We start from the raw sequence: 15060 nt of genomic DNA on the forward strand, positions 1-15060 counted from the left end.
TAACTGAATTTTCCTCCTGAAATTTGTTTAAGGATACTAAAGAAATAAATTTTTGAAAGGTTAAACTTTGTGTAAAGCCTTATTTGGTCATAAATTTTGATTGTCCCAAAAGAAAGTTTGAAGCACTTTATTTACACAATTTTTATTCACTAAACCTTTTTTAATGCTTCTTTTAAGAAGTAGACTTTATGAAGTGCTAGGCTTAAAATAAATTACCTACAATTAGGAATGGACGAGATTGGATTTTTAGTTTGAGACAATACAAGACAGGATTTTTTATTTCTCATAAAATATTTAGACAAGATCGAGACGGGATTTCCCTTCTCATACCTACGGAAAATGCACGTTCATTTTAACACATTTTAAGTCATGAACTCTAGGCCCAAGGCAGTGATGTCGTGGGTTCGGATCCTGGCCACTGCCGCTACTTTTTATCAGTACAGTTCAACCTTGTACTGTACTGGCGCGCACCCCTTGCTTTGCTGGATACGTTCCACACACCCATAGCCTATGTGGATGGGCAAATGCAAGGTGGAGGCTGCCAACCTCTTTAAAAAATGTTTGACCTAATTATATTTTCTTTGAACAAATATGTTTGTTTTGGTTTTTGTTTCCCCAATAGGCAAAAAATATATAAGATATAAAAAAATAGTTAACCTATATGGTGTGATGTCTGCATAAACAGGTACATGCACAGTCAAGACTGGGAGAGTGCAGAGAGAGTAGCCCAGGAGCATGATGAAGAGTCACTAGGTCAGGTGTTGCACGCTCAGGCTAAACAAGCCTTCCTGGCCAGCAACTATCAGCTGTTTGAGTCCCTGTTGCTGCGCGCTCACAAGCCTGAACTCATCGTCAAGCAGTATCAGGTGATCCTTTGGAGACTAAATTATTTAATCTTGTTAGTGAGTGTTTGTTTTACAAATAAATCTATGTATGTTAGGACACATGATTCACTGAATTGCTGTCCAGGTATTTGACCCAAAAGAACTACTTAATTTACTTTATATTACTGAAATGAAAAGGGTTGGAATTTACAGCTTTTTTATTGTAATGCGGTTGGTCTCTTTTACACCTCTTTATTGACATTTAAATGCCTTGTGTATGATGCTGTAAAATCTTACAGCAATGGAGACGCTGTGGGTCCTAGCAAGATCATATTTTTTCTGGCTTATTGTGGCTACATCTGATATAGCTACTAGCTAAGAGATGTATTCAGTGCTTTGGTGACACGGTCTCATAGATTCCTCTACAATGTTCGACCTTGGTAACTAATGGTGTTGCAGCCAATTCAGGAACTGACATCGTGCGAGGATTTGGGTGAAAGAGAAGGATCAAAAGAGAAGAGCGATAGTGTTTGTGTTCTTTTCAACCTCGTTTCGCCCAGGCTGTCACCAATAATGTCACGGTTGACATATTCAGAGCTAATGGTCAATGGAAAGATGGAGGCAATATGGCACCTGGAATTTAATTTTTTTTATCCAGAGATCAGAACAAAACCTGTGAAAATGAATGAAATTCTGAAATAACTGAATTGTAAATAAACAGATAAAAAGTTTAACATAAGATAAACATTAAAAATAAACAAAAAAGTAAACATTAAAAATTAGGGAGCAATGTAATTGTCAGCCGTACAGCGTTGCATAAGTTATATTTTTGTGTCGCCTCGGGTGTTTTACTTGTTTGTATCCTTCAGTTGTCAATGTATACTTGAGATAACCATCATAATTTACTCTTTTCATTTATATAATGAAGGAAGGTTGGTGTATTTTTTCTAGTCTGAAATAAGTAATAAGTTAAACTCGATTGAAGTCTATTTGAATCAATTTTGTTAAACATTTTCCTCACAGGAGGCAGGATTGTGGGTCGATGCTCTAAGAGTGTGTCGAGAATACCTACCAGCCAAACTGGCCAGTCTACAAGCAGAGTATGAGAGGGAAGTAGGCTCCAGGGGTGCTAGGGATGTCACATCCATCCTCAGTCAGGTACCTAATGCTTTTGTACTAGAAGGTACGCTTTCACAGATGGTTTTTGGTGTCAACCATGTCGTCATAGTCAGATTGCTGCCAGACATTTTTCCCTCATTGAAGTAAGAATCTACCAATAGCTACTCTAGTGTAGCTACTGTGGATGGCTCACACTCTTCAAGTAAGCGCGGATGGTTCTCTGGCAGAAATCTCCAACTGACGACACAGTTGAGGCTAAACACCACTTTGGTTTTAACTTTTAAGGTTTACAAAAACTTTCCAACATCATCATCGTTGATTGTAAAAAATGCCTGAAACTAAAGAAAAGAACATGGTTAGATAGATGTTGTTTAGTTCAGTCCTCTTAGTTTGCTGATTATTCTCAGACTCATATTAATCTCTCCGTGTAACTATCTCTAATACTTTTACATGTTTACCTTGAAGCATTACAAATGGTGCTTTGCCTGGTCTCCTGTGGCATTTTAACTCCTCTCTTCCAGGAATTTTTTTCTCAAACCAGACTCGCCACTCTTTAAACCATATTCATACATATTCTTTTTCCGTGAGTATACTATTCTTGTCTTGCAAACCGAATTATATTGTTGTAGTGTTTCGTCACATCTCATTACTTTATTATTTAATTACTACTTTTTCTGCTACGGATGATTATTTGTGTTATTTACATGTTTTATTATAATATGTTTGTTTCCTAGACTCATTGATTAATTTATTTTTCTTCATATTCAAATCCATCCTCTATAAATGATATAGCACAGTTACCAAATGAATTGTGTCATACTCTGTTTGTGAGTAGGCACATCAGTGGCAGCAGAGTGGTGAGTACAAGACAGCAGTGGACTGTTATCTGAGTGTCAACAACAACAACTGTCGAGACCCCAGCACTGTGTTGAAGGCGCTCACAGAGGCTGCGTCCATCACCAAATGAATTGTGTCATACTCTGTTTGTGAGTAGGCACATCAGTGGCAGCAGAGTGGTGAGTACAAGACAGCAGTGGACTGTTATCTGAGTGTCAACAACAACAACTGTCGAGACCCCAGCACTGTGTTGAAGGCGCTCACAGAGGCTGCGTCCATCACCAAATGAATTGTGTCATACTCTGTTTGTGAGTAGGCACACCAGTGGCAGCAGAGTGGCGAGTACAAGACAGCAGTGGACTGTTATCTGAGAGTCAACAACAACAACTGTCGAGACCCCAGCACTGTGTTGAAGGCGCTCACAGAGGCTGCGTCCATCACCAAATGAATTGTGTCATACTCTGTTTGTGAGTAGGCACACCAGTGGCAGCAGAGTGGCGAGTACAAGACAGCAGTGGACTGTTATCTGAGTGTCAACAACAACAACTGTCGAGACCCCAGCACTGTGTTGAAGGCTCTCACAGAGGCTGCGTCCATCACCAAATGAATTGTGTCATACTCTGTTTGTGAGTAGGCACACCAGTGGCAGCAGAGTGGCGAGTACAAGACAGCAGTGGACTGTTATCTGAGAGTCAACAACAACAACTGTCGAGACCCCAGCACTGTGTTGAAGGCGCTCACAGAGGCTGCGTCCATCACCAAATGAATTGTGTCATACTCTGTTTGTGAGTAGGCACACCAGTGGCAGCAGAGTGGCGAGTACAAGACAGCAGTGGACTGTTATCTGAGAGTCAACAACAACAACTGTCGAGACCCCAGCACTGTGTTGAAGGCTCTCACAGAGGCTGCGTCCATCACCAACAAGTATCTGGAGGGAGACGAGGGATACGCTGCAGCTAGAGCTCTCTGTAAGTTTCTTTCGAGACTCAACTGAAGTAGTACAGTTTATACTCACTATTTGTGTTTTTAGAACCATAAAGGCTTTTTGTGACAATCACCCTCAAAACCCAAGCATGCCCCCATAATAGAGATGGAGGTGTCCCCAAAGTTTGGGAAATTTTTAACGCGAGTAACAGTGATGTTGCCTCTGCGATGTGGCAGATGTTCGCGAGTCTACCGCTATGGCAGGTGATGATGTCCATGCGATCACAGGAGGTAGTGACAATTGACAGTCATGGTTACATAGAACAGGGCAATAAAGACTGATAACTGATTTTGTCTTTATTGCAATTTGCAACAACTTTTAACCCAATTTTTGTAACTGGGGAAAGAAAAATCCTATCCTCAATCCTGTTTAAAAATTATGAAGGAAAAACACTTCTTGCCTGTCTTGAACTAAAAGTAAAATCCTCTCCATTTCCACCTTCTAATCAGAGTAGTTTTTCTGAACAGAAGGCAAGCTCTTTAGGTTGTATAAAGAAATGACTTGAGAGTTTTTGTGCTGCAGGTCCGCGGCTCATAGAGTTGAAGCAGCACAGCCTGGCGGCCCAGACATACCTGGCTGTAGACTTGGTCAAGGAGGCGGTGGATACGTTCATGCTGGCTGAAGAGTGGGCCAAGGCCAAGAAGGTGGCACAGGAGTTCCAACCAGGGTATTGTATCAATCACTCTCCACTCCAAACATAAAACACTACACATCAGGAAATAAACACTTTGCAAACTGTTGCAACAAGTCTGCTTTCAATTTCTCAAACTGACTTAATGTGAAGTTCAATCAAAAATAGTCTGGAATTAATCTTACATTCTTGTTATTATAACAATGTCAGGAGTATTATAACAATCTATCTTAGTGTTTGTATAAAAATGTATTCCTTTTAGGCTGAAAGAGTATAAGTCACTTATTCATGATTTTACTAGAGAACCCGTGCGGCTCAATGAGCCGCATAGTATGAAACATAATCCCGAGGTAAACGTTAACGTTATGCTAAAATTCGAGTAATTCTAGCTACATCTTAGAGTTGTTTAAACACTTGTTAGAAACTAATTTTAAATATCTGTATTCGCGTCGTCAAGGTTCACCTACATTATTTCTGGTCTCAGTTTTAACTTATAACTAACTTCTAATGAATGCATTTTATTTCTTTGATTTGAGCCATCCTCCTAATAAAACAAATTTTCTCCGTAGAGAATCCTGAAAAGTGGGGTATCAACCATTTCATGTGCTCCATTTGTTACCCACAAACTGGGTTACCAACTGGACAGCCATAATCTGCTTTGAATAGGCTATGTCGAAGAACAAAACAAAAGTTTCAAAATATCCCTGTGGTGAATGCAACATCGGTGTAAAATACTCCAGTATAAAATGTACTGGTCCCTGCAACTCCTGGTTTCATGGTGGGTGTGTCAATATCACAGAAAAACAATTAAAAAACCTTTCTAAAGAAGACATTTTCCTATGGAGGTGTAACAGTTGTAGTGATCTTTCCCTCACCTCTGGAAAGCCAGCGTTACAACTAAAAGAAGACCAAACTCCCACACCCCCAAATCAAATATCCTCTGAAAGTCAGGGTAACAAAATGGGCGAGGTAGAAAAAAAATTCTAGAACTAGAAAACTCAGGAGATCCCGATTTAGAAACTTCTCTAACACTTGCAGCAGAAGTTGGAAACGCACTTCTAGCACAAAATAGCAAACTAAGAGAAGAAGTACTCAACCTGACTCAACCTGACTCGAGCCTGGCCCAGAAATTAACAAACATACAAACCATCGACATCATGAACTACCACGCTCAAATTGAACAACTAAAAGATGAGAAAAATACTATTCTAATTAGAAACAAGAACCTAATCGAAACAATAACTGAACTAGAACACCAATTGGAAAAGGAAGTAAGCCTAAGAAACATTCTCACAAAAACATTTGAAGATTATGACAAAGACAGGGAAGAAACTTTTAATAGCTTCAACACAAAAATAAAGGACATGGAGAATGAAATTAAATGCCTTAGGCAAAAAAATACATGCAACAGAATAAACACCAGAGAAGAATCTACAAAATCATTCAGAGAGACAAACACACAGACAATCACTACAGAGGCGAAGGACCTCAAAAAACAAAACCACAGTTTCACACAACAAAAAGTCAGAAGCATCAAACACAGGAACACTAATTCTACTTGAAATAAAGGCCCTAAACTAGAAAAACAGAATAATATGGAGTCAAAAATGAAGAAATTATAAGATAAAATAACAGTGGAAGATTCCCAGCGCCTAATAACTGAAAAAAGGAGACTCCTTTCAAGCCAATTAACACACCAAGACGAGTTTCATATAATAAAAACAAATTGGCAACTACTAAGAAAACCCATTTCAGTGTTTCCTTGCAAATAGCAAAAAGCAAGTTGAGGAAAGAAGCACCAGAACACCAAAGTCAACCACAACAAACCCAAAATCAAAACATTAAATAAAAAACCCAAGGCCGCCAAAGTCCCAAAAGGAATTTGCTCTACTTTCAAGGGCACTATATCTCCCCCAATCAAATCAACTAAACCAAAGAACACAGGAAAACCCCCGATCTCCGCCAAGCTTCTTAAGCCGGGAGAGACCATTGAAGACTTCTTTTGGAAAAATATAGACCTATACAGGGTGATTGATATAAGTGTGCCAGCCGTTTTATTCGAAAACCATAAGAGATATCAAAAAAAGTTAAATGGTAAGTGCCTTGGACTTATTATTAAAAAAATTGTAGTTAAGTCAAAAAAACTATTTTAAACGCCATTTTTCCAATATGGCCGCCAACTTTGATTTTTCTTATGGAAAACCCTGTATTTTATGATGTATTCTAGTAGAGAATGTAATTTTAAGACGATTTTATTCTTGTGATTTTTTTCATAAACCTAACCGTTTCAAAGATAATAAAAGTTTAAGTTGTGAAATTTTGAATGGTTTTCGAATAAAACAGCTGGCATGCTTGCTTAGGCCTTTGTCGAAACTCTTTCTCATGCAGAAATTTCAAAACTTTAACCATTATTATCTTTGAAACGGTTAGGTTTATGAAAAAAATTACAAGAATAAAATCGTCTTAAAATTACATTTTCTACCGGAATACATCATACAATACAGGGTGTTCTATAAGAAAAATCAAAGTTGGCGGCCATATTGGAAAAATTGCGGCTAAAATAATTTTTTTGACTTGACTTCAATTTTTAAAATAAAAAATCCAAGGCACTTACCATTTAACTTTTTTTGATATCTCTTATAGTTTCCGAATAAAACGGCTGGCACACTTATATCAATCACCCTGTATAAAAAGAATACTCTGTCACACACCAAACGACTAAACATGACCGAGATGGACTGCCTCTCTTACCAAGGAGAACAGAAACATTAACAGCTGCAAGAACTCAACTCAAGTCAACAATCCAATCACTCTACAGTGCCCCACACTATAACCTCTTTTTTAGAAACAAACAGCCTGAAAAAAGCAAAAGAAAAATCAGCAAATCTCCAAATAATTCTTGTGTAGCAATAATGCACCAAAATATTAGAGGACTTGCTACAAAGACGAACAGACTACATCATATTCTCAGTGACACAAAACCAAACATTCTAATCTTGACTGAACACGGACTGAAAAAAACAGAACTAGAAGCTACCAAAATTACCGGCTACTCTTTAATTACCCACTTTAGTAGAGAAGAACTTAAACTTGGAGGTGTAGCAATATATTCCAAGGAAACCCTTGCTGATACAGTATCAGCTATTGACATTTCAAACACATGCCAGGAGTTAGTTTTTGAAGCAGCAATGATTCGCATGCAGACAACAAATAAAAAGGATATCTACATCCTGGGAATCTATAGACCACCAATAGAAAATGCAAGAATTGCCCTTGATCTCCTATCAGACACGCTAGAACTACAAGAAGTGCACAAGAAAAACCTCATACTCATCGGTGACATAAATATTGATAGGCTCACCCAAAATTCCAAAAACACCATGCTGGAAGAAGAGTTAACCACACAATCTGGAGATTTCCTCTAGAGGCCACCAGAATAACCCATGACACAGCCACTTCCATAGACTGTATATGCTCAAACATACCATATGCGTATATTACTGGACAAGATGTGCAATTGTGCATACTGGTCTATCTGACCACACTGCGCAGCTGTGCCTGTTGAAAACATACCAAGAAGACACTTCCCAAAGATTTGTAATGAAAAGAAGCCTAAACAACACAAACCTAAACAAACTGAAGGCTCACCTCCATAAAATTGGGAACATGTTTACTCTTCACCCAATCTTGAAACCTCCTACAGCAAATTTCATAATATTCTCCAAACAGCACTAGATTATACATGCCCATTAAAGAAAACTAAAATTAGTACAAACAAAAAACATGAAGTACTACGATCCCGAAGCAAAATACCTTAAAGAGAACTTTTTGAAAGCTATGCAAAAGTTTGAGTTAACAAACAGAAATGAAGACAAAGTAGAAATGATTAATAGAAAAAGGATATACAACATGAATCTAAGAAACCTAAAAATGTCCTCAACAGCTAGCTTCATAGAACAAGCTGACAACAAACCAAAAGCGCTATGGCAAGTTATAAACAAGGAAAGGAAAGGGAAATGTGAAGAGAAAACCCTTACAGAATTAGAAATAAATGGCAAACTCACAAGCGACACAAGAAATGGCCGAACACTTTAACACATTCTTCTCAAATATAGCAGAAAATACCCTTGGAAAACCCGACCTTTGAGAGGGTCTCACGCCCTTAAGAGTAGGAATTTAAAAATTCTAAAACCTTATTGCAAAATTACATATTAGGACCAATCTTTTGACACCTTAAACGTTGAAATTTTTCCACAAATAAGGGAGGAGTTGCGTTAACAAAAAACGGCTTCTGTATTATATAGATAGATGTCCAGGGTCTGAAGTACAGTTTCTTTCAGTTTTGATTGCATAATTTACACAAATTGTAGTATTACCTGTTTTTTTTTCTTATCTTAACCAGTTAAGTATAATAATGTTTTGCGTTTAGGTTTTAGATATTTGAGGTGAGGAATTCAATTTTAAACTTTCGGTTACAGTGTATAATAATCGAACAATGATAAATAGCTGTATCTACTTACAATACTTTATAAAAGAAAATATCCAGGATTTAATTGTTAATATGACAGTTTAAGTGAGAACTCACTTTTCAAATTAGTCTGGAGGCGTATGTGGAAGAGAAGTACAAGGAGTCGTTGAGGCGTCAAGGCCGAGCGGATCAGTTGGCCGATGTAGACATAATCTCGGCCCTGGATCTGCTGTGTGAGCGCGGCCAGTGGTCCAAGTGTCTGGAGACAGCTCGACCTCACGGCCCCCAGGTGCTGCACAAGTACGTGGCACTGTACGCCACCCACCTCATCAAGGTAGGAATGAGTTGGATTGGTATTATTAAAATACTTAGCGTAACTCTTAAAGATGGGTTAGAAATGTATCTGACCATCTTGGAGGCGATAGATTCCTAACATTAAATATATTACCCCTCGAGGTATAATCAGCCAATGCTCTCAAGTGGAAGCTTTAAAATCATTTTGGTTGGTACCATAAAACTCAAACTAATTAGAACAGATGGAAAGCCAATAATGATTTTGTAAGTAGCCAACAAAAGAAAAAAAAAATCATAAACATACACATTCATAGAAGCAAAAAGATTGCTGTATGGTACTGACTTTTGGACCATCTCAGGGCTGAAAGCAAAGCAAAAAAAAATAGTTGAAGGGATACAAACCTCATACCACACCTAGAGTACACCTAGAGCATGTTGAAATTAATCACTTTTTGGTCAATTGATGTATTGATAAACACATACTTCTTGCTGCAGCATAACTTTGTGTATGTTCTATGGCAGGACGGGGACACACTGAAGGCCCTCAGCTTGTACACTCAGATGGGAGCTCCAGCTTTCCCACAGAACTACAACATCTACCGGCGCATCAGTGTAGACGTGATAGCCACTACAGGGGCGTCTGGCACAGAGGTGTATGCTACATGGGCCAGGCTCAGGAACATGCTGTACAAACTGGTACATCACACACTAGTTGCTTTATTAGAAGAGAGTGTATTAGTAAAGTCTTCTGTTAAGATGTAAATATTGGTAATTCTTTTTTTGGTTGACATGCAGACTGATCGATATTTACTTCCACAAATCTATATTAAAACTTAAGTTTTGAGTTACTCCGAGGGAATTTGAATTTTAAGAGGCGGATAGACGACATCGAAAGTGGTTTGGACATAAAAAATTTGTGGGTTTATATGTTGATGTTTAACTAAAACTTGCAAATTGTTATTGTTACTAATCTCTAATTCCATTAAGACAAATTCCGTCATCTGCTCACCAATCTGACTTTTTACTTAAAATATTTAACCCTAAAATAACTGACTCAACAAAATATGAGGAATTTAATTACCTAACCAAATATACCAATGAACTAACATACAAGCTTATTACAACCAGCCAGGCGATATAAGATCCAAAACAGCCTTTTAGATTAGATAAAGGCAGACTTAATTGTTATAAAAATCTTTCAAATATTTTCATTGCAAAAAAAAATTAAGATACCACATTCTTTAATAGTAATCTAGTTATAAATCTAGCAAAAATCCAGCAGTTGGCTATAGTTATTAATCAATAATGTTTTGTAACAAGAGCGAAGGTATGAGTGGCAGCAGTGATGGCGGTAGTGCCACTCATTACGAGTTCCGAGTGTTGATGCAAGTGGCTCACTACTGTGCTCTACGGGCCGTTCTGTCTGGCATCAAGGACATGGAGCAACTGGTGGCCAACATCAGCATTGCGATGCTGCGTCACTCCGATGTCATTCCTGCTGACAAAGCGTTCTACGAGGCTGGTGTACATGCCAGGGTGAGATACTTGGCAGTAACAACATAAACTAGGGACCAGGAGAGTCTGCAGTTGGCGGCAGCCAATACCAAGACTGGACTAGCAACATCACCCATTCACTACTTTTTGACACAAATAAAAATAAAAAAATATACTAAATAATATTTTCAAATCAGCTGGTATTATTAGATTTGGCAACACCGCACTGTCCTCATTGGCTCCTTCAAAGTCACGTGGTAAATTGGCTCCTCCTTCAACTGCAGACTCTCGTAGACCATACTGATTAGTGATTTGTATGTCATTTGTGATGTTCGAGCAAATTTTTTATTTGATTGGTATACACTTGAACTGACTTGGTTTTATTAAATAGCTTTTTGAATAGCTCTTATGTGAATCCTGAATATCTCCCGTGGTCGTTTGGACATCATCATCGTTTTACAGAACTGTGGCAAAATCCTGGATATCTCGGAAATATAACGAAATATAATGGAAACATAACCACGATAGCAGATATTGCTGTACAGTGTCTGAATTTGTTCTTAATTGTTCAAAAGAATGTTTTGTTAAATTTTTTACTATTTAATTTAACTGCTTCCACTTTATTTAAAATCCTGAATATCTTTATTGGTCACAGAATCATCATTCTTGTCTTCCACAATCACAGTAAAATTCTGAATATCACCTATGGTCACGGGATCATCATCATTGTCTTCCATGATCATGGCAAAATCATAAACCTATCTGTTGACATTATCATTGTCTCCTGCAGTTACAGAATCGTTATCGATGGCATCTGTGATTGTGGCAAAAGCATGAATTTTTTTGATTGCATGATCTTCACAGACGTGTTGAGTATGGATTGGCATTGACTCATGGCAATCAATTCTCAAATCATATATTAATTCATGTTCAAGAATTTACACATCCCTAGCATTTTTTTCCCTCTTGTCATGTCAAAAATTATAAAATAAGTGTAAACTTTGTCAAGATTGCTAAATAATATATCAAGTATAATTTAAAAATGTCTTTTATCGTTTCCGTTTTGGTTAAAGTGCTACATAACTTTGTTGTAAATAATGCACAAGTCCTAACACTGTCTTATTTATTATCTTTACATTACACATGTTTTATCAGTCTTTGTGTTTGTTGTCAGGAGGTGGGGAGAGACAGTGAGGCGTTTGTGTTCCTCAACCATTACCTCGACATTGTTGAGGCTATTGAGGAAGGCAGCCTCGACTCCCTTGACTACTCAGACTTTGTCGCCACAGACTTTCCCCAGGAGATCCCACTGCCTGCAGGTCCGTACCTGCCTCAAGCAGAACACGAGGCAGTCAAGGAGTGGGTGCTGGCTGTCTCTATGGACCAGAGCGTCCAGCAGGTAATGCTGAACAACCACTTCAAAAGATTTTATTGCTTGATAGATGATTGAAATATTTCTTAAAGGAAGAATGAAATATCATTGCCTTTAGAAAATGGAGTGTACGTCCTGTCTTTAGACCTACAGTATCTTACTTTTAGAAGGTTGTTTGATTGATATATTTATATACAATTCCTATTCTCTCCATACTAAAGATACCGCACAACAATAGACTGATACAAATTTAAAAATTGTTACAATTTTTGTTACTCCTTTGAATTTATATAGAAATTTGACATAATCTTCATTAAATTGCTCCATGCAGTTTCCTATAGTGGAATGAACTGCACTGATTCGGCTGCTTAACTAAGTCAGTGTGTTGTGTAGGTTCTCCCCCTAGACTCTAGGGGTCTCTACCCGTCTGCACTGGTCGGCCAAGACTCCGCCTCCACTCCGGTCCCTCCCTGTGTGGTCACTGGCTACCCAGTGTTTGGTGTGCCCTCGCAGACCGTCACGTTCAAGCGTGCTGGCTGTGTGGCTAACCGGGAGGACTGGAACCGGCTGACTATGGCTGCGAGACTCTCCCCTACCAACACAGACCTGCAGGACACTTTCAAGTTTATCTCAGAGTGGTGCGGCGCTCTGCCTAACTTCTCGTTTTAATAGATAATGCAACATAGAGCCTTTATTAGGTATTTTTGTTTTTGTCTACATGAAAGGGAAAGAGTCAAAACCAACTCAAGAACCCCTTAGTTGTGCATTTTTTTATCAAGGAATAATTACCTCCAGATTAACTTGGTTGATTAACTCTTAGTTCCAGTGGAATATTTTTTGTGTCTAGTGTAAAGTTTTTGGTTTTTTTTACATTTTTTCGCCTGGATGGACTATTTCATTTGTGATACGGCTGCTGCTATCCTAACAAAAACTCTAGATCCTTTCAATAGTCCATTGTGATTTTATTAGCTTTGAATATGTTGAATTGAGTAAAATAAATAAACCAAATATTCTACAGATTTTTTATGTAAAAAATATGGTTGTGTTGTGAACCATTGATTAGCATCAATTACTAGCATCTAGCATCATTGAATAGCATCAAGCACTGGAGACAAATGTTCAACTGATAAAGTTTGATGTAAAAATACCACATTAAGTTCTAAAGATGCATTAACTACTTATTTGGCAAATTTTAATATTATAAATATAATTTGGCTTAACTTACACAATCAGGCTTACCTTGTTAACTTAACGTTTTGTTGTTGGAAATTATTTTTTACTTTCATCCATAAGAATAGACCAAGTTTGCTATTTTTTGTACCAACACAAAATTTGAATAAAACACTAAAACAGACTACATCTGAGAAGACAATTTATTTTAAGACAAAAATATTGCTTGTGATTGTTAACATTTTTTTTTACAGTTAATTTACTTACTTTTTAAAGTTTACATTTCACCATCACAATAAAGACACATTTTGTAGCCTACATTTAGGTCTACATGAAAGGGAAAGAGTCATACCCAACACAAGAACAAGAACCCCTTTGTTGTGCATTTTTATGATTCTACGCTTGATATTAATTTTTGCTGTACAGCTAAAGAGCCCCCCAAAACTGGTACAGTGTAGTTCTAAAACATATTTTGTGTATTCATTACCTAGTTGCTCCCATATCATGTTAAATACCAAACTGAAGGTTTTCTAATGTACAAAATATACAATGATTTAAATGTTCTAAATAATCTTTCTAAGCTCCCTCAAGTATTTTTTTAAACTCCCTGTAATAAAACAAAGGCCTGTTTTTTTATAAAGATAGTTGTGCAACTTTGATTAGTTAATGCTACGATCATACTAGGAGGCTGACGTCCGGGATGCTAGCATTCCACTTTGTGATTTATTGAACACGTGATTTGTGTTGAGATGATATTTTAATTGAATGTTTTGTCACTTTTTGTATACAGTATATCTATTTAAAGGATATTTAGGTTTAATGAGTACCTAGGTTTGCTGATTCAGGGAGGCTAATAAAGTGTGTTTTTAGTAAAATATTGATAGCTTAGCCTAGTATAAAATTAAATAAAACTGCTAAGATTTATCAAAATGTATCCATAAACAAGAAAATTACAATATTCTCCTCCATAAGAATAACATGAGAAATTTAAATGTACATTTTTTTAATTTTCTCTGTAACTAATAACCATACAACAACACTTTAATATACTAAATTATCTGCTTTTTAAGCTCTTTAAAATGGTCAAGAGAGAAATTGGGAAATTTTAATTTTTTTGGATCAAGAATTAAAAAACCCTTGTAACCCCATAAAACGTGGTTCCCAAGATCAGATCATGCTGGTTCGCGGACTCATTCACGTTTATCCCGCCTTACACCTTTTCATGAAATTGGACAAAAATGACATATTTGCACACTTGTTGGAAGAGAGCGTCTCGGATGCTAGAGGGTCAATCCATATCAAGTGACCCAATAAAAAATAATTTGGTTGCTTGACCATTTTTAATATTTTTTTTATTAATTTTTCCCTCATGCTTTGATAATGGCTGCTAAAATAAATGGGAAGGGATACAAATTTTATAAAGTCATGTTTGAACTTCCAAAACAGGAGGGAACAATGAATAAAAAAATACTCTTATTGGATCACTTGATATGGATTGACCCTAGCAGCCTAGTATAATGCACCGCCTCTGAACCAATACCCCACAACCGATTTTGTGCATCAAGGGATGCAAAAAGTCATCGGACACCCGAATTTCATAGTCCCGGCTGGGACGCACAAAATTGTTTAGCTTCCGATGCTGGCATCCCTAGTCTAATCGCCCCCCATTTGATTTAATGCCCGCTAGGTTTCTAGTATAATTGTAGCCTTAGTTATTGTTTTAAAATGTTTTAAGAATAATTCATCAGTAATGTTATTAAATATGTAACACAGGGGGTTATGATAAAGTTTGTGAATTACAGCTGATGTTACTTGTTACTTACATCACTAACTCTGTCTAAGCTCAGGGCCAAGCTTTTAATCTGT

General features: G+C 37.3%; 1 protein-coding gene across 1 annotated transcript in view; it reads left to right on the forward strand.

Moving 5' to 3' along the window:
- The window catches only part of LOC129002920 (intraflagellar transport protein 172 homolog), a 58982-nt gene extending 45168 nt beyond the window's left edge, over nucleotides 1–13814 (forward strand). Inside the window, exons 24-32 of the mRNA XM_054431042.1 lie at nucleotides 686–866; nucleotides 1848–1982; nucleotides 3574–3748; nucleotides 4288–4432; nucleotides 8994–9198; nucleotides 9681–9854; nucleotides 10479–10694; nucleotides 11827–12051; nucleotides 12418–13814. Of these exons, the coding sequence (XP_054287017.1) occupies nucleotides 686–866; nucleotides 1848–1982; nucleotides 3574–3748; nucleotides 4288–4432; nucleotides 8994–9198; nucleotides 9681–9854; nucleotides 10479–10694; nucleotides 11827–12051; nucleotides 12418–12693 (1732 nt within the window). The 3' untranslated portion in view covers nucleotides 12694–13814. The remainder of the gene's footprint in view (nucleotides 1–685; nucleotides 867–1847; nucleotides 1983–3573; nucleotides 3749–4287; nucleotides 4433–8993; nucleotides 9199–9680; nucleotides 9855–10478; nucleotides 10695–11826; nucleotides 12052–12417) is intronic.
- Nucleotides 13815–15060: the final 1246 nt, after the last annotated feature.

Source organism: Macrosteles quadrilineatus, unplaced genomic scaffold (assembly GCF_028750875.1).
Source record: "Macrosteles quadrilineatus isolate MER2022 unplaced genomic scaffold, UCM_ALF_1.0 Scaffold_9__3_contigs__length_116548681, whole genome shotgun sequence".
NCBI classification, from domain to species: domain Eukaryota; kingdom Metazoa; phylum Arthropoda; class Insecta; order Hemiptera; family Cicadellidae; genus Macrosteles; species Macrosteles quadrilineatus.